Source organism: Astatotilapia calliptera, chromosome 15, assembly GCF_900246225.1.
Source record: "Astatotilapia calliptera chromosome 15, fAstCal1.2, whole genome shotgun sequence".
In the NCBI taxonomy this organism is placed as follows: Eukaryota; Metazoa; Chordata; class Actinopteri; order Cichliformes; family Cichlidae; genus Astatotilapia; species Astatotilapia calliptera.
This window is the reverse complement of record NC_039316.1, coordinates 10,410,126-10,429,622: the sequence shown is the minus strand read 5'-3', so window position 1 is coordinate 10,429,622 and position 19,497 is coordinate 10,410,126. Positions and strand designations below refer to the sequence as shown.

Sequence of the window (19,497 nt, the reverse complement as noted above, 5' to 3'; positions counted from 1 at the left end):
TTTTGCACATACTCTAACAACTAGAGAGTTTGCATCTAAGAATGTAGCACAAGCACAGATGATACATCTCCTTGTAGTGAGTTTTTGGGGTCAGGGAGTTTTCTGCAAAAGCGTGTGCCTCCTTTTGCTTTATCGAGTGTTCCCCTGCCTTTGCCAAAGTGTGGTGATGTGAAACAAAGCAGTGAAAGTCATCAGGCACACACAGACATAAAAGGTACAGCTGCAGCTTCAAAACAGCTGCTTCAGTGCTTCATTTTCCATTTGACTCTTGTGAATAAGTGACATTATTAGCGGCAGCAGAATCAGAGGTAATGGTGGTGTTATCGGTAGCTGTCATTCTTGTTAAACTTTACCTCTCTTCCAGTGGATGAAGGCGAGATGGGAGTGCGCAGGTTTATGCGGGAGGTGGTGACTCAGTGGAGGAGTCTGTCCATGGAAGTGCGCAGCGTGAGGAGCATGCTGGAGGAAGTGCTGTCCAACTGGGAGAGGTACACCTCCACTGTGGCCTCTTTGCAGGCCTGGCTGGAAGATGCAGAGGAAGCCCTGAGCCAGCCAGAAAACACAAAACGGGTATGAGATTAGATCTTAATACTGTCTGAGCCTTTGATTTTTTTACTTTATTTTTTCTGTGAACAGATTAGGAGCCTGTTCATACACCCATTTATTTGATGGACTCAGATTTAATTGTAGCAATCAAGCCATTTTGAAGAATTTAGTTTTTTTATGTGGAAGCTTATTAGGAGTCTCCACTCAAGTATCAAATGATCCTTCAACAAGCCGCTGAGGATATTCCTGTTGTTGCATTGCCATGGTTACACAGACTCACATCTCCGTCTAGGATTAGACATCTAATTACCCCACTTTTTTATTGTCCTTCCTTTGTTTCTTTCTTTGAATCACTTTCTTTGTTCCTTTTTTGATTAGCTTTCTTCATCTCTTTCTTTGACACTCGCTCTTTGTTTCTCTTAATTTCTTTGTCTTCCAGGAGTTTTTCAGGGATCTCAGCCACTGGATGGATCAGCATGCGGCCATGAACGATGCAGGGAATTTTCTTATTGAAACGTGTGACGAGACAGTGTCACTTGATCTCAAGCAGCAGCTACTCATTTTAAACGGGCGATGGAGAGACCTCTTCCTCAAAGTCAAACAAGTAATGAATGAAAACATCTAAAAATACTGCCTGTCAGACAAAGACAGAATTGGGTCAAAACATATGTGCTGGCTCTGTTTGATTCATTTCTCAGTGTAAAGTGTAATTAGCTTCTTTTTTGCTGCAGTATGCCCATTCAGATGAGTTGGAGAAGTGGAGAAAAGAACACTTGAAGGCTATTTGGGCCCTGAAAGAGCTGCTGGACACTGCCGAAGCCAAACTCAATGCTCCTGTTCAAGTCTCTTTCCTCAGTGTTAGGGCTTTTCTTCAGGATGTGGAGGTGAGGAAAGCAAACTGTCAGTTTAACTATCAAATGTAAAAGATAATATAGCCTGACAGTAAAAATACAACCTGTCAGTAATGTTTTTTTAAGCTGGTGGCATTGCAGCATCATGATACTTTAGATTTTCAATGGGCACCTACACTTACATACATACTGTACTTTATATTAGACCATCCCTGATCACATCGCTTAGAGTTTGTTTCAAATCTGTTCTTTCTTAAGCTGGTCGAGAATGACAAGCCTGACTCTGAAGTGGACCTAATATGCATTTTCTTTTCTTTCTTTCTTTTCCTGTTGTGTTTATTTGCTGTTACTCATGGTGGATACTCATGTTAAACATGGCCAAAGTTTCAAATATGGAACTAGATGGAGTTTTTTTTTTTTACTCTTAGCTTTATGTGATTTCAAAGAGAATGGTCATCACAGCTCTTTTTAGGAACACAGCTGCCCCACACACCAACAGCAGGTGAAACGTAACTGTTTCAAGTCCTTCCAAGCCATTTTCAGACATGTAAACTCTCTTTTCCATGTTAAAGAGGGACTTTTAACAGGACTCTGTGTCATCCTGTTATAAGCTAACTTTAGCAGCAATAAATTGAAGTAATTGTTTGTGGTGTGTATTTGTCGGTACACCTTTTAAGGTCCCAACACGGCATTTCAGTGGGGTTGTGTTCTGTTCCTTGGGCCATTAGAACAGTTTCTTTTTCAGTCCTTTTATTTTAGATTTGTTGCTGTGCTTGGGGATCATTGTCCTGTTGCATGAGCCAAGAATGTGTTACTCAGAGGAATTCAGGGTTGACTTAATGGCTATAAGGTGCCCAGATCCTGTGGCTGTAAAATGCACGCCCAAATCATTCCTCTTCCACCACACTTAATAGCTGGTGTCAGGTGTTTTGCTTGCAAATAAGCTGTGTTTTATGACAAACTATCTCCACTCTGGTCTCATCTGTCCAAAGCACATTGTTCATATGTAACTTTGCAAGCCTAAGCGATCCCGCCATGTTCTTTTTTAAAAGAGAACAAGCTTTCCCCTGGCAACCCATGCAAACTTGTTCATTCTCTTTCTAACTGTACTGTCATGAACTTTAACGTTTCACATGCTAACTGAAGCTTGTAGAGACTTAGAAGCTGCTCTTGAGTTTTTCCTGTTGATATTCTTCCTTTTTGACATGACTGTATTTCAGACTTTGTCTGAGAATTAGTTACATACAACAGACCATAGTCTATTTTAGATGCATTCCCACTATGCTGGCAATGCTGTCCTTGGTCTTGGCAATGGTACTATCTGGGTAGAGCAAACAGAAGTAAGCTTGTGTGACGCCCACTCACTGTGAAATTCGGATAATTTTCTTCTCTGTACTCTAATGCATGGCACCAGATATCTGTCAGACTTTGTGGTGGTTAAAGGCAGCTAAAGATCTGATCTGAGAGCGTCCAGAATTTATGTCCCATAAATGCAGTTTCATCAGTTAATGCTTAGAAATGTTCATGACTGCAGTAAATAATGTCACTGGCTCAGGTCAACATGAATTGAAGCTCGAGCTCTCTTCCTCGCCTGAGACAAATCAGATAAAGTCACGCTTGAATCACGATAAAGTGAGATTTCACATCTGCACTCAATGTGCGAAAACGGCTTTACTCTCATACGTTTTTGATAAGGTGTTACTAAAAGCTGCAAGTCACTGCTTTATTGATGTCAGCATTTTTATTACTAAAACAGCTTTGATGGCAGTGCATTCACTTTAAGAACGTATGAAATGACCCTTTACCCTTGCACGTCACATCGCAGAATACCAAGCAAAAGGTTGTCGCTATGGAGACACAATACAAGTTGGCTGCCCGCAGCGCTCAGCTCCTTGCCAAGGATGCTCCACAGGATGAGGCAACCAGGGTCATGGCAACTATGGCAACAGTCAAAGGTCAACTAAGCAAGGTGAGTCTCATTTGAGGGTAAACACAAAGCCTTTTAAGTTAATACATTTTTTCACTGTTAAGCGGTCCGTTTTGTATCTGTTCAGGTGAGAGAGCGGTGCCCATCTCTGATGCGGGAGTGTCATGCCTTTCTGCCGCTGTTGGAGGAGATGGAGAAACACATCAACACTTTTTACCAGGCCTTGGAGCGAGCGAGTCGCATCACTTCTGCTGCGAGAGACCCAGAGTCACAGGCACAAGCCCAGCAAAAATACAAGTGGCAGGTCAGACACGAACACGTTAAATTTACAATAAGTGCTTACTAGATATGTTTTTATTCTTTTTTCAGTTTATTTTTATTTTTTCACAGTTATTATGGATATGAGCTGCCAGCTCCATAAGCAGTGATCTGCATTTATAACACTACAGTCCTGTTGCTGTATCTTTTATGTATTATTGTTCCCTTCTTTTATATTCAAATCTGATGCACGCTGACAGAAAATAATAACTCCCCTCAAACGTCTTCAAAGCAATGAGCCTCTTATGAAAATTCAAGGAGTAGAAAGAAGAGATATTTGTGTTGAAATGTTGCTTACTTAAAATATGTGCTTACTTTACTCTGAGGAGCATTATTGTGTCATTTCTAGATGCAGTTTTCTGCAGTGAACCACTTCCCATCTTTACTTCTGGGGAACTCTGCATCTCTAAGATGCTCTTTCTATACTCAGTAATGTTACTGACCTGTTTCCAGTTAACCTAATTATAGCAAAGTGTTTCTCCAGCTGTTTCTTTTTTAACACCACTTACTTTTGTCACCCCCTTTCCCAACTTTTTTGAGATGCGTTGCTGCCATCAAATTAAAATGAGCTCATATTTTTCATGGAATGATAACATTATCTCAGGTTAAACTAATATTTTCTGTGTCCCATTGTGAATAAAATATGAGTCTATGACATTTGCAAGTCATTGCATTTTGTTTTTATTTACAATTTACACTGTGTCCAAACTTGTAAAAGTCTATCCATCCGTTTTCTTCCACTCATCCAGTTCAGGGACTGTCGGCTTGTCCAGTGTGCACGCTGCCTCGCTAAATTGGATAGCTAGATAAGAAAATGGATGGACAGATGTATGGATATTGGAAACACAAGTAATTTTTTTAAACTTCTTGTCTCCCCTTTTGTGACAGGATTTGTTAAACCATCAGCAAAGCTGTAAACGATGTTTATCGGTGATTGAGAGGAACCACCACTCTCTGCAGAGGGCGCTCTCCACCAGTAAGGTGCTCAGGAACTTCGACATATCGTTGCTGCAAAAGAGAGTTGTTGAAATTCAGGGCTCGGCACAGGTTAGTATTACAGTTATGCATTACATGCATTTGCATACCAGAATGCCAGTCAGAAACCACAATACTGATTATACTATAGAGATTACACAGACATCAGAAAAACACAAGGGATTGGTGCAGATTAGATTTACCCACCATGTGTGTTACTGTTCATTTGTTTGTAGGACAAATAATGTAATTACACTGTATTACTACTATCTAACCTCTCAGGCTTTGCTAAAGGAGGTTGGAGAATGGAGAAGGCAGGAAGAGGCCAACAACTCCCTGAGGAGGAGATTTGAGGAATCACGACAAGAGCTGGAGAGAGTGCTGAAGAAAGCTCAGGGCTGCTTGAGAGAGACTGGAGATGCTGAGGAATTATTAAAGAAACACACTGTAAGATTAAATCTCTAACCTCTAAGCATGTCTGTGAAAGCTGCGGCTAATCTGCAGAGGCATTTCTATTTTCTAATTACATTTTTAAGTGGAAACGGGTAGAGTGTTAACATTCTTGACTTAACTTTTACTCTGTCTTGTGTCGTGTTTACTCTTATTTTATTTTACATTACAGGATTTCTTTGGACAACTGGACCAGCGGGTGCTGAGCGTGTTTTTGAAAGCGTGTGATGAGCTCACGGACATCCTGCCACAGGAGGAGCAACAGGGGCTGCAGGAAACTGTCCGCAGGCTGCACAAACTCTGGAAGGTCAGAGGTCACCATGGTTTACCACTCTCACTAATTACTGTACACCTCTTGAGGCGCATAAGCACTACTTCATTAACTTAACCAGGAAAACCTTTGGCTTCAATAGAGTCCCTCCAGTCTGGTTCCAATTAACCTGGTTAGATAAAAATGCAACCCTCTCTGTGTTTATTTGCAGCCACTCCAGGGAACTTTTGATCAGTGACAGATACAATGTGACACTTAAGGGTAGCTTTCAGGTCTGCTATGTTTTGTCTCATCTCCATCTTTTTTACAGGACATGCAGAGCGAGGTACCATCTCACCTACTCCGTCTCAAGGTGGATGTGGAGCGAAGCCGAGTTGCTGTGATCCTGCAAGACTGCAGAGCAGAGCTGCACAGAGAAATGCAAGCCCTGTCTGGCACCTGCACCAGCGAGCGAGTGATCAAAGAGCACAGAGTGAGTCTCGGATTTAGTGGAAAATTGAAACAGATAGAACTGAAAATCAGAGAAAGACAAAATCACTTAATGTTGTTATCACTGACATTCGGGAGCCTCTCATATCTTAATTTTCTTTTTTTTTTCTTCTTCCTCAGACTTTCTTCAGGGAACGCAAACCTTTAATTCAGAGCGAGAGGAGGATTAGAAACATGGAGGATCTGTGTTACAAGTTGCCTGACAACGACCAAGCTTATCGAATGCTTGACTGCACTAGAAGGGCCGTAGAAGAGGTTACAGAGCAGATAAAGAGCACCCACCTCAAGCTGGAGCAGCACCCTGATAAATGGAAAGAGTGGAATGAGAGGTAAAGATGGGCAAAAAGCACAGATTTAAAGTGATTTAAAGCAAATGCAGAACTCAGTGGTCCATTTTTATTTTAGGTTCTGCGAGCTTTCTGATTGGCTCTCATCTCAAAAAAGGCAAATGAGGCTCTTAAGAGGAACAGCAATAACTTCCCGTCATCAGGAGCAACTTGATGCTGCTGTTCAGGTGAGCTAGTGGGCTACATTTGCTGCTTTAGGCACTGAGATTAGGCTATACTTCAACTTCAGTTAACATCTAGTGCTTCCATCAATTCCAGGCACTACAGGAAGCAGTGGATACTCGAGAGGAGAGTCTGCTGTGGCTCAAGAGCCGCCTTGCTGTGCTGTCTGAAGTTAGCTCTGAAGTGGAAGTCCAAAGGCAAAGAGCAGCCTTGGCTAAACTCTCAACTGACCTGCGGGCAGTTTACTCTTCACTCTGTCAGGTATTCCAGGATAAGTGCTGAATATTCTCTTCCGTACTGAAAATTTTCATCAAAAAATAATCCAATGACCTTTTTGCCACAGCTGGGTGATGAGGGCTCTGCCATGTTCCAGTATGAGGAGCTGAGGGACGAGATTCATGGTGCTCTGGAGGAGGTTCTGAGGGCCCGAAAAGAGGCTGAGGAGCAGATAGGCAGAATCCTGGATGCTGAGGGTTTGGAGGAAGCCAAACAACTTTACCTTATTCACCAGGTATTTGTTTAGTACAAATGCACTTGTAACAACTTGGTTTCCATGTTTGAAAGTCTCTTTTGTATTTAATTTAACTGTTTAACAGTTTACATTATGAATGGTTTGAGCAAGGCAAAGCAAAATCAAGGTTGCTCACAAAATAGCATGTTGTTTTTGTGTCTGTGTGTTATAGCAACACCTAAAGCACCTGCATGCTAACAGGAGAGAGGCAGAGCTTCTGGTGTCCCACTGCCGCCAGCTGCAGAAAGGGGAGGGGCTCAGTCAATCTCTACGGGAGCTGGAAGGAGCTTTCAGTGAGGCTGACCACAAATCAGGGGCAAAGGAGCAAAGTCTGCAGGTAGGCAGAGCCAAGATTTTTCTCATGTCGGCGCCCTGGTGTTTGCACGTGTGAGTGTCATTGATCATCCACACACATTCCCGCTGTGATAATTGATTAGCCTATTGCTGACTGTTATCCTGCACGTTAATTTTGTTTGTTACTTTGTGATTTCTTTGTACACTTGTCGTTATCCGTGAATTGATCAGAAAATTAAAAGTAAATGTCGGTGTATTTTAAGACAGCAGATCATCTGCTGTCGTAAAATACCCTATGCTTACAGATGAAATCAGGAGAATGGCAGTAAATATTACAGTGCCCATCTCCTTTGTGTAAATAGTGCATGTTATCATCAGGTCTGAATTTGTACCTACTAACGTTACTCTTTCATTTCTTTGTCACTTCAAGGCAACGCTGAGCTCCTGGGAAAGTTTCGAAGCAGAAAGAGAAACAGTTTGGAGGTTCATCAGCAATACTGACAATGAATTGCACAAGGAACTCCTTTTCAACTGCTTGGACAGCCTGAAAATTGAACTGAAGCATAACAAGGTGTGTATGTGCAAAACGTGCATGCATTCATATTCTGATTTATTAGCCTGTATTTGGTCATGTTGTGTAACTGCTTGTTTTTCGGTCTATAGGAACTCTTCACGGAGGTCGAGGAGTACTCTATACGAGCAGATCTCCTCTCAGAGAAAGCAGAAGACATTCAGCTTGGTCCGAAGACTCAGACTCTTCTCCTGCAGCAGGCGCAGTCCACCAGAGAAGCAATCGCACAACTTCAAGACCACCTCAACAAGAAGTATGTCTGACTATTTTCTTCTATTACATGCAATAAAGGTCTGAAATGTGGTACGGGCCTTAACCGGCAGTTTTACGAGTGCCCAATAATGAGCTTTAAGTGTAAAAACTAACTTGTGATATTAGTCTGAAAAAACCTAAAGTATCAAAATGTGAAATTGTATTTTGCCAACATATGATGTCTGTCTGGCATTCACCTGCAAATTGCATCCATGCTATTGTCTGGTTGTTTGTTTTCATTCCAATATTCTGACCTTGGGCTGTTGCCTAATCTCATGTGTCCCAGTGTTGTCCAGCTGGAGATGATATTTGTGTGGTGGGAGCGCTTCAGCAGTGAATCAGCGGCCTTCTTTCTTTGGATCAATCAGAAACAGAAGGAGCTGGACGCTGTCAACATTTTCTCCTCCTCTGATCCTTTAGACAAACACATCAGCGCTGTAGAGGTTTGTGCAGGTCTATATTTCTATCACAGCATTACATTGTATACCTGATCACAAGGTTTCCAATTGGAGGTCAGTCAAAGGTGAGGCAGTTCACTGCACACTTTTTACACAACTCCTTAAATATTTTTTATATCTTCACAAGTAAATACTCATCATATTTTTTGGTTGCTTCAGTTAAACTGGAGTCACATTGCTGTCTGGTCTTGTGTCTGTAGTTTACAGTATCACTGTGGCCCAAAATGATTAAGATTATGATGAAATGAGATTAAATTTTAATCTAACCCCAAGGGAAATTGGGTCAGTGCTGTAGCAGAGGCTGGAATTTAAAGGAAATAAATTGATCATATTTAATAAAATATAATCTTGGCATGCCTAATCCCAGACTTGTCACTCTCATGATGGTTTTTAGAAAAAAAAAAAGGATACTGCCATCATCTGCCTTTTTTTTCTTCTCAGTTTGAAAATAAATTTCTTCTTGAAAGAGCGATCTTTTATCGTCGTAATTTCCTGTATGCTTTCCCTCGTTGAATTCCTCTCTTATTGCATCTCTCCAGGCCGTGGGGGAAGCTTTAGAGGAGAGAAAGGCGGTTCTTGTCCTCATGGAGGCCGACTGCGAGGCTCTGTCCAGGTTTGTGACTTCTGGAGAGGCCGGTCGCATCCGGGCGCAACTTAACCAGACGAGACAATACTGGGAAGAGCTGAAGGGGAGAGCAGAGCAGCTTGGCGTGCAGCTCAACCAGAGCGCCTCCTACAGGCAGAGATGCAATGATAACCTTGAACAGGTTTAGAGCATCACACAATTTATGACTTTTATTAAAGGTATTTTATTACACAATACAAACGGACTTTTTTATTTTTATTATCAGGTTAAGAAAACAGTTAGTGATCTGAATGAAAAACTGGACTGTCTGATCACATGCTGCGTATCATCATTAGAGACCTACAAAGCCCTCCAGGATCACATTGTAAGAGCACAACTTGGCACCTCTTTGATACATGAATAAGTATCACTGGCTTCCTTTTCAGAGTGGCACCATGTTATTATGTTGTATTTTCAAGGGTTTACTTAATGTGCAGTTGATAACAAGTATGTTTGTGTTTATCCCAGGAGGTCTGCCAGACTGTTGAGCTTCTGAAGCCCAGGCTTATGGCCCTGTGTTCGGCCACAAAAAGGCTTGGAGAGGGCAGCCAGCTGGAGGAAGAAGTGGCTAACCTCCAGAAGCAGCAGAGAGAGTTAATGGAAAAGGCTTCAGAAAAGAAATCTATGTTAGAGAGCCTTCTAGCTCTGTGGCAGAGGTACAATAAACTGCAAAATGTGGTTGCTTTTGTCCTAGACCAGGGATGTCAAGCTCATTTTGTCTGGAGGGCCACATCAACTTTGTGTTAGTGTAAAGTTGATTAACTACACATTTATTTCCCTTTTATATATTAATAAAAGATAAAGAAGTGCAATTTCAACAGCATATCTTAGTTTTTCTACACGATAAAGTTTTCTGTCATTTGCTTGTTTATCTATTACTGAATATGAATGGTAATAAAAATCACTGTGGGGAGGTCTTTAACAGCAGGAAAAGCTGCAAAACATCTAAAAATACAGTTAAAAGTCTAAAAATATATCATCTCCTTCATGTTTTCCAAAGCTGTCCCAGCAGGCCAGATTGGAGAAATTGCCGGGCCAATTCTGGCCCCGGGCTCTTATGTTGATACCAGTGTTCTAGACCTTTTGGAAAAATAGCATTAGTACAGGAAAAAGTCAGTGTTTGTCTGGGATAGAAGAGACAAATGCTAGACAATGAGAAAATAGTGTTAATTGTTAAACTGAAGGCATGAGTCACTGTTCACTGTAATGTGTGAAGATTTATCCATTTAGTTTAGTGTTTAGAGTTTATTGTGCTTTGGTATGGCCCAAAGCAGGGTTTCGGGTGTATGTGTCCCTTCAACACTTTTGTATTACTGTAGGGTCTTTACATTACAATATAAAGCGCCTTGAGGCAACTGTTGTCGTGATTTGGTGCCGTATAGATAAACACCTACAACAGGCCTGTTTGAATATTTCAGATTTTGCCACATTGAAAAAAAAAACCATAAAATCAAAAAGTACATTTATAAAAATGGAGAAATATGTTATAAGTCATTTTTTGAGAAACATCTGTAGTCTCCATTAGCACACACCTGCAGTTGAATAAGCAAATGCCATTTTCCCTTCTATTGTGCATGTGCTGTTTCTGCTTCTCTCTGTGCCAGTTTCCTCTTTATTCCTCTGAATCTGTCTCTCATCTTAGTGTGATGTGGAAGAGCGAGATCTTGTCTGTCCCCCTGTCAGCCAGTGCATTTCTATTCTAATTATATGCTTTCTTATCGCTTTCTTTTGTCACACAATAGTCCTTCACCGGAGTGATTGTTTCTTTTCTGTTTAAGCGTGAGGAGAAAATAATGATCTAGCCACATGCTGGCTGTTTAAATTGCCCAAGCTTTAGCGCTTCCTTTTATTTACCCAGCCGGTGACTCTTTTTGAAATGAACTCAATTATGTTTTTGCCACTAAACTTCAGCAGAGTTTATGTGTGTCTGTTTGTGTGTGTGTTCGGCTTAGTGTCTCTGCAGTTAGCCTCATCCTGTATCCTGCAGCTATATGTATAAGGGATTACTTCCAGCACTGGGTGCACTGGGAAGATATGGTTGCCCCATTATGACCTTGTCACTGATACTAGGGTTTGGTCAGATTTAAGAAAAAAAAAAAGTGAACTTGTAATTGTGTGTGTCCTAAGGGGATGCAACTTATATTTTCCTTGATTTTAATACATGCAACATCTGCATCTACAGATATGAAAAGGAAAATTTGTCCATGAAAAGCTGGCTGGACAGGTGTGAGTCTGTGTGCTGCCCAGACACCGAACTGCTCTCTGCAGATAAAGTAAAGCTTAGGAATGAATTACAAAATGTGCAGGTAAAATCTTTTTACTTTTCTGTATTTGTTTCTACAAGAAAGTTTTGTTATTTTATCTAATTTGCATTGATGATATGCCTATCCAGGAAATGCAGGTAGAGACGGTGTCACACGAGACTCTCCTTCAGGGTCTCGTGAATCTCGGCCTTTGCTTGTACCCCACGGCACCCGAAGCTCGTATCCAGGAGCTCAGTGATGATCTCACACAACTACAGGAGAGATGCGCTTCTGTGAAGAACAGCATATTACGCAGGTATTTTTTAGGGTGATTGATTATGATATAGCTTATTTACATCTGGGTTACAGTATGTGAATGGATCCTAGCATTTTTTTTAAATTTACATTTAAAACAGTCACTTCCATATTCTCAGTCCATGCTTTTCCCACCCTCACTTTTAGGATAAAGCGGTTGAAGCTGCAGTTGGAGCACTTGGAGCAGTTTGATCAGGCACTGCTGCCCCTTACCCAGTGGAGTGAAAACTTCCTGTCTCTCTTGAGAAGCTCTTCCCAGGTTGATATTGCTGATCTTGAGGCTGTGTTTATTAAGCTGAAGGTGAGAGATCAATAACTTGCTGTCAGCACTGATGTCCTTTATAGGCTGTATGTATATTGGAGCAGTTTTAGTAAACAAGTTTGCATCAATTGCTGTTGGAGCTCACATAAATGTGTCTAATTGAACAATCGTGTTGCAGGAGCATGAGGCACAGCTACAGGAGAATGCATCACTGAGAGAGACTCTCCATAAAAAAGAGTCCTTCCTGCTTTGCTCTTCCACCCCAGAGGCCCAAGAGCAGCTCCAGGCATGGAGAGAGGACTGCCTGCAACCTCTCAGTGAATCCCAACGTCTCCTGCTGCTTCGTAAAGAGTGCCTGACCGAGTTAAACACTTTCCTCGAGAAGCATAAAATGGCTGCTAAGGCCGTGCGTCGCCTTCATGAGGCTGTGGAGGGCAGAGGGAGCTGGGACCCTTCCAAAGCTGAAGAGCTGCATCGCGAAATAGGAGAGGTGGCTAAAGAAGTGGCCCGACTAGAGGCTGAAGCTGTCGGGTTAGATGGGCAGCTGAGCAAAGCACATCTGCACCTGTGTGGAGCAGAGTGGAGGGGATCTAAAGATGCCAGCCATCCTCAGGGAAGAACATCTTGCAGAGGACAGGCGGTGGCCCTGACAATGGCTCTGGAGGAGGTGCAGAGGGGTGTGGGGTGGAGACAAAGTGAAGCGGATGCTTTAGGGGCTTTGTGGAGCTCCTTCAGAGAGAGAAGAGAAGAAGTGATGAAGAATTTGAAGAAACTGTTGGACGATGCAAGACAGGAGGGCATCAGAGAGAGCTCTGTACAGGCCTTTCACAACAGGTTTGTTCATTTTAATTTTGACACTTCAGCCCAGTAAATATATCAGTATTCATAGTATCAGCACAGTTGGTAATGTCGGCTTTCAGTAGTAATAATGCTGTCAGTCCTTGCTTCATTCCTACTTTTTGCATTTCTACTGCCTACTATGAACCTTTGATTCAAAGATCTACTGTATGCCAGAGTCTATTGTCTATTACAGAAGCCAACATACAGGCAGACAAATTTAATCTCCTGGAAATTGAGATGTAATATGTTGGAAGCAGGCTACTAATCTCCATTGTTTTCTTCTGCATCTATTCTCCCAGGATGCGTTTCTTTGTCCAGCTGGAGGATGAGCTCCAGTCCCTGCAGCACTCGCAACGGTGGTTAGAAGAAAAGGGAAACCAGCTGGCCCAGAGAGACAGTGAGCTGGCAGGAGAAGCACTCAGGGAGGTAGCTCTGGTGAAGACAGCCTGGGATAACGTCAGGACGCTAATCATCAACAGGTAAGAGATTAATTTTCTCTCACCCATCTGGTTTTTTTTTTCATCTTTTACCACCTGCTTTAAAAAAAATAATATATTTGACGTTTTCTGATTTGTTTTAACATGCAGTCAGGAACACAGTGGAGTTGTGTTAGATCTTCTTCGCCAGTTCCACCACCTGAAGTCGATCCTCACCACACTCATGGAGAGCGCTCAGGCCGTCGCTCACAATCTGCCCGACCACAACCACAGTGCTCAGGAAGCCAAAAGGACTTTCACGCAAGTCAGTAGTTTATGTTTATTCTCAGAAAAGTATTGAATTATTACATTTCTGTGCATCAGACTAAAAAAAATGACCATCACAGAATTGCTTGGGGAAAAATATACAAGGAAAAGTAATTTCTCTAAATAAATACAAAAGAAATAATTCAAGGGATGAGGGACATTTAAAAAATCCACTAACTAGAAAACTACTTGACCCAGGTGCTTCAATTTTTTATAGGTCTACCAATCTACTTTGTGATTAGGGATAGTTGCAAAGGCACCCAGCACACATGCTCTCTTCTTGGCCAGAAAAAAACTTGGCTGTGAAGGGTGGATAAATTGAATGAAAACATCTTGCTCTGCTTTCAAAACAGTCTTTGGCTGCTATACATAAAAATGAGTGCCTTATAAAACTCATAATGACAAAATGTGAAAAATGATCATCAGAAATTTGGGATATAATATATAATATTAAGAGAAATCTGCTTCTTCTAATTAAGTGAGTTTATATTTTGTACATGGTGTCATGGCTGAAGAAATTATACTGAAGTTGGGTCTAAATGTGGGTTTTTGTTTTGTGGTAGGGGTTTCATATTCGATCTGTAATCTCTGTAAAACCTTTCACCTGATTTGGACTGGGTTTTTTTTTTTTTTAAAAAAGATGTGCCCTGTATATGAGAAATTATCAACAAACATCAGTTCATCAACTCAAAATTATGATTTCCACAGATCTGGCATCGGGGATTGGAGTTACATCATTGTATGTTAGCTTAAGTTATCCTCATGTTCATAGAGCCATACTACCAGATACTTAATAACAATTGAATGCCATGCTTAAGTAGTTTTTTAATAGCACGATTTTTAAAAGGGCTACTAGGAAAAGCATTTGAAAAGATGTTTTTGAGAAGATCTATTGATTGGTGTGAGGGATTTGATGAGCTAACATGAAATGAACCTATTGTTAATTTTAAAGAATTTATACAGTAGTAATTTATATAGCAATCAAATTGGTAACTTTAATTGTGAGCCTTGTTATGGAGTCAAAAAGGACAGTATCCATTCCTCTCAAAGATTTTTTTTTTTCATTGTTATGACTTGTTGGAACTTTTGATGGTCGAAAGTGTTTATTCATTGTGATTTTACCTACTATAATGAGTTAAAATATCTACTACTGTTAAAACCGGATATGATAGATCCAAGTATGATTTTATTTTTTGTATGAAAACTTATGTAATAATGTTTTTATGAGCTAAGAAGAAAAATCAGCTTTAGTGTCATTTTCTGGTAATTCAATGAGTTTTAAGTGAGTAATAATCTGTTTTCATCAAGGAAATTAGTCTGAAAAGTTTCACAGCTTTCTCTGTGGTTTGACTGTTTTTATTGTATATTAGAAAAAAACAGGAGGTGGAGGAAGAAGAAACTTGTCTTATATTTATTTAGCAAACCAAATCTCAGAAACTTACCTCCCCACTGAACAGTATCTCTCCCTCCTGTTGCCATTTCCCTTGCTGTGTTCTCTTCAGCATAAAGCCATAAAAGATGAACTGAGAGAAAAACAGGAAGACATGGACCAGCTCATCAGGACGGTCGAGGACCTGCAGAGGGAGCTGGAGAAGGTTCCCAACTGTGAAATGTCCTCCATCCAGAGAGACACAGAGACACTTAGAGAGCAGTGGCTGGCGGTGAGTAGTCTTTAGTAAAGATAAATGCACAATACTGACTTTCTGTTATTTCAGGTGTTTTGAAGTGAAATATTTTTGTAACATCAAAAAGTTTCCCAGAATTTTTCACATCTAAATAAAAAACTGAAAAAAAAATCCATAAACTATAAATGGTGTTTTCCCCGAGTCTGGGCCTGAAGTACAATAATAACTATGAAGGGTATGAACAAATCTGTGTGAGTATAAAAAAACATTCATCTCTGCTGAACACCTGCACCGTCACTTTTTTCAATTATATTTTTTCTCTGCTTTTTCTTTTCTTTTATCTACATTTTCTCCTCTTTTGAGTTGTTGTTGTCTGCTCAGCTGTCGAAATGAGACAGAGAAATAAATAAGTCTAGACAGGTTATCTGCATCTCTGTCTCTCTCTCTCGCTTCTCACTTGCACATCTGTCAGACTAATTAGGCAGCGATTTTCTTCCATCTCCCTGTAAAGCATACATCCCCTGTTACAGAGAGAAAGCCAAACACAAAGGAGGTGGGCCTTCCTCTCCTCTTGATTGAGATGCATTATTCTCTTACATACCTCACATAGTGTCCTGGTCTCTCTTTTTCTCTTTTAAGATCGCAGAGAAAATACAAACCAATACAGAAAGATTAGGCTACTGTGTGAAACTCTGGGATGACCTCAAGGCCGCAGAGCATGACATCAACCAGTGGACCAGTGGATCCATCGCTGATCTAACTGACGCTGTCGCCAGTCTCAGTGACAAGGAGAAGACAGAGGCCCAGCTTGCGTCCTTTCAGGTCAGAGTACGCTGCGTGAAAGTGTGCGCAAATGAATGTTTGCTCAGATGACGGTGAATGTTATTTCATTGTCTTGCACTTTGATTCATAGGAGGAGGTTGAAAAGAGGGAGCACATGCTGGATGTTTTGGAGGAGAGAGTGGCAGATTTGAAGGCTCGAGCCAAACTGCAGGAAATCCCATTACAAATGCAGGTAAATGTATAGGAGAAGAGAAAAATAATGCAAGGTATTATTCATCAAAGATTAAAACCACAATATGTGGAACCCAGACTTCTTCTCTGATCATGTGCAGATTTCGCGTATAGAATAAGTAGACACTGAAACATCCAGTGCTGACAACCTTTTTTTTGCGCCTTGGTTCAGTCTTCCTGCATCCAGTAACCCTCCTCCTCTCATCTACACCTGTTGCCACTGCTGTTGTGCTCTTGTTGTGTTACCAGTAAGAGCTTCAGAGGGACATTTGAGAGTGCTAAGCAGTTATAAACGTTAGACGGTGCGCAGAAGCTCAGTGCATTAATGTACATGCAGCAAAACCGGCAGGATTATGTGACAGAGACACATCAGGAGGATTAGGTGACAGCCGTGGCAGATAAAAGGAGGGGCCATTTAATTGCTGTAGCCAAGGGGCAGTACTAGTGTGTCAGTCAAGCTCTGCTGTGTGTGTTTAGAACATGTTTTGTAGTGGTGTAAACAGCATATTTACACCCATGTACGTTACAACACAATTTATTGACTTACCTATTTATTTTTAGCTTATGACACCTGTGGTTAAAATATTTTTTTTCTCAGTTTTTTCTTGTTTATAAATAACCGTTCTATTAATTCGGGGTCTCTTTCGTGGCCGTCTCTCCTTACCATAGTACAGCACATTACAGAAGTCACATTTATCTTCATTATTCTTCCAATTAATTTGCTATGCTATACTGCCTCTCCCTTCCACTTTCCTCAGTCCTCTGCAGGAGTACTAATTCCCCCTGTTGCTGGCTGCCTGGAAGAGTGCATCAGTTTTTTTCCCCATTTATAGGGCCAGGGCTTTGAACAAACAAAATAGTGATAAATCCCTCTGTGATCTTGGACAAAGCCATGGTCCTTGATCCCTGTGTAATTTACTTTCATCTGATTTATGTGGTTCATGCTTTACTCCTAGAATTTCTGCTCCAAATTGCCTCTTGATTGACTTAAACTTTACAAATAAGCGCTCTCAGTTGAGCTGAAGACAAATAAAGTATCTGTACCTTCTACTCAGGAGGAACTTATAGTCACAAATCTATGAAACCGTAAATCAAATCTATGAAACCGTACTGGACCAATAATTAAACATACTCTTGTGTTGTTTAAATGTGACTAAAACTGATTCTCACACGTCAGGTCCTGCAATCAGATCTGAGGAAGAAAATGGCCCATGCTGAGGAGGTGTACAATCAGGCCAAGCACACTCTGACCTACTTCAGTTTCCAGAAAGAGCGACTGGAGGACCTCATGTCCCAGATGGCCCAGCGGCTGGAGGCAGTCGAGGGTTCCTTATCGGACCTCACCGAAACTACTTCCCCTGAAGACATTGGCACTGTTAAGGTATGGCATTATCAGTTCCTTCAGTAAGACAGAAAAACTCACAAAAAACTGTACAAAGTTTATTTTATTTACACACCTACAACTAGCTTATTACCTAATTAGTTAGAGGAACTAATCATAATGTGCTAATTATTGTTATTCTAGCAGGAAACTCCTCAAAAGTATTTCCCTAATAAAAATCTGAGCACCATAGGCGGTGTAGTAGGTGTTCTTTCCTTTAAGAAGGAAAGAAATGTTTACATCATAGAATTTTGATTCCTGAAGGAAAACGCCTGTCCTGATTAGTGATGCTTTTCTGGAGGACAGATGTCAAACCAGCAACAGATCAGCATCTGTTCTGCTAGAAGAGACTGTTGCCTTAGGACACATTTGCAGGATAGACACAGTACAACACATACAGAGCACATAGCTATAAACGTGCAGAATTATTTGCATAATTTCTCACTGTGGTCCATTTCCAGGACCTGCAGAGTGTCGTGCAGCAGCAGAGGGCAGACATGGACTCGGCTAGAGATGCCCTGACTGCTCTGTGCAGATCGCATCCCTCTGAGGAGCTGTCACGCCTCTCGTCTGATCTCACCTCCATTGCCAAACGAACCGAGACCGTTTCCCAACGCTGTGCCAAGACCAGAGGAAACCTGCAGGACGGTCTGCAGCTCCATTTCAACGGTAAGCGATCATCAGTTTTGCTCAGATTTTGTTTGTGGCGTTGATGATGTATCAGCTAATTTACAAAAGGTGCTTAATTCTTCTTCATTCTGATGCACCGAGCGATCTTATCTATCAGTAATAGTAAGTAGCCGCAATAACTTATTCCCTGATGAGGACAAATTAAAATTTTTAATAACACTTAAAATGCCATAATCACCCAATCAAACATTGCACTGTTACACGAAGCAGAGCCATTTGTTCGTGTTAGTAGTGCAACAGATTTGCTGTTGATTATCCTACATTTTCCCCAGAGCGCACTCAATCCGCCCACTACAGCCCACACTCCATTGACACACATGCTGTCAGGTACACTGGTGCACTCTCACTGCGCCGACACACACCTGTGCCTCGGAGAGTAATGTCGCTCTCGTCACATCTGCTCTCGAGGGACTCATTTTGGGCTTGTTGCCAAGGCAACCTAGCACTCCATAGCGTGGACACGCCCACACTTTCCATCTGCCTTAACACACTGCCTGCTCTCACACTTCTTCTTCAGGTTTCTTCACTTTAAAATGTTTTTTCTGCCATAATCTGCAACACATCCGTCTTCCTCGACTTGTCGCTGTATGTTTCTTCAGCTTTTAACTCATCTCTTCTTCCTGTTCCCTCAATCAGAGCTTGTCCAAGACTTCAAATCCTGGCTAGCGATTCTCAAGTTGGAGCTGAAAGAATGCTCTAACCCGTCAGGAGATGTTGTCCTCCTAGGAGCCAAGTTACAAAGGTTAAAGGTACGTTACTTGTTGCTCTTTTTCTCTGTGCAGATGTAAGGGCTATGAAGTGCATATTCCACTTAAAAGTTCTAAGGAGGTTGACTTTTTGATATGAGCATGCTACAGTATAAACAATTTGTATTTTTAGAAACATATATCTGTACCTTCCACATAATTTATTAGTATAAGTCATAAGTTACACTGGGCTTGTAAATAATAAACACTTTGAGTTGTTTAAATGGATGAAAACACACAAAAAAGTCCCGATCTGAAGATTTTGGCTCTTTATTTAGAGACGCATCCTATGTTCACAGGTATCACTTCAGCGGATTTCAGAGGGTGAGGAACGCCTCTCTCAGGTTTCTAAAGAGGCTGGGAAACTCCAGCTCCACCTACCTAAAGCTGGAGCAGTGCAGGTTCAAGAGAACCTCTCTGCCTGCCAGCGAGAGTGGAGGAGCTTTCTGGATGGTTGTTATCAGAGCAAGCTGGACTTGGAGGAGAGCGTTGGCCTTCTGAAAAAGTAACACCCTCATTTATGGTTATTTCTTGCTTTTATACAAACGAATTTGAATCAAATAGAAATATGGCTCTCATTAATTCTTTTTT

At 41.3% G+C, this 19,497-nt stretch overlaps 1 protein-coding gene across 7 annotated transcripts in view; it reads left to right on the top strand.

The window, feature by feature from the left end:
• The window catches only part of syne1a (spectrin repeat containing, nuclear envelope 1a), a 150,867-nt gene that overhangs the window by 36,809 nt on the left and 94,561 nt on the right, over window positions 1–19,497 (top strand). For all 7 annotated transcript variants that reach the window (XM_026193859.1, XM_026193861.1, XM_026193860.1 and 4 more), the window contains 33 exons: window positions 365–570; window positions 986–1,150; window positions 1,278–1,430; window positions 3,223–3,366; window positions 3,452–3,628; window positions 4,531–4,689; window positions 4,900–5,064; window positions 5,240–5,374; window positions 5,649–5,810; window positions 5,948–6,156; window positions 6,233–6,341; window positions 6,433–6,597; window positions 6,680–6,847; window positions 7,020–7,184; window positions 7,572–7,712; window positions 7,805–7,965; window positions 8,251–8,407; window positions 8,962–9,189; window positions 9,274–9,372; window positions 9,516–9,703; window positions 11,230–11,353; window positions 11,440–11,606; window positions 11,753–11,906; window positions 12,046–12,701; window positions 13,007–13,186; window positions 13,295–13,448; window positions 14,953–15,111; window positions 15,715–15,897; window positions 15,989–16,090; window positions 17,267–17,470; window positions 17,932–18,139; window positions 18,797–18,909; window positions 19,206–19,411. In XM_026193859.1, coding sequence (XP_026049644.1) covers window positions 365–570; window positions 986–1,150; window positions 1,278–1,430; window positions 3,223–3,366; window positions 3,452–3,628; window positions 4,531–4,689; window positions 4,900–5,064; window positions 5,240–5,374; window positions 5,649–5,810; window positions 5,948–6,156; window positions 6,233–6,341; window positions 6,433–6,597; window positions 6,680–6,847; window positions 7,020–7,184; window positions 7,572–7,712; window positions 7,805–7,965; window positions 8,251–8,407; window positions 8,962–9,189; window positions 9,274–9,372; window positions 9,516–9,703; window positions 11,230–11,353; window positions 11,440–11,606; window positions 11,753–11,906; window positions 12,046–12,701; window positions 13,007–13,186; window positions 13,295–13,448; window positions 14,953–15,111; window positions 15,715–15,897; window positions 15,989–16,090; window positions 17,267–17,470; window positions 17,932–18,139; window positions 18,797–18,909; window positions 19,206–19,411 — 5,866 coding nt within the window. The remainder of the gene's footprint in view (window positions 1–364; window positions 571–985; window positions 1,151–1,277; window positions 1,431–3,222; window positions 3,367–3,451; window positions 3,629–4,530; window positions 4,690–4,899; window positions 5,065–5,239; window positions 5,375–5,648; window positions 5,811–5,947; window positions 6,157–6,232; window positions 6,342–6,432; window positions 6,598–6,679; window positions 6,848–7,019; window positions 7,185–7,571; window positions 7,713–7,804; window positions 7,966–8,250; window positions 8,408–8,961; window positions 9,190–9,273; window positions 9,373–9,515; window positions 9,704–11,229; window positions 11,354–11,439; window positions 11,607–11,752; window positions 11,907–12,045; window positions 12,702–13,006; window positions 13,187–13,294; window positions 13,449–14,952; window positions 15,112–15,714; window positions 15,898–15,988; window positions 16,091–17,266; window positions 17,471–17,931; window positions 18,140–18,796; window positions 18,910–19,205; window positions 19,412–19,497) is intronic.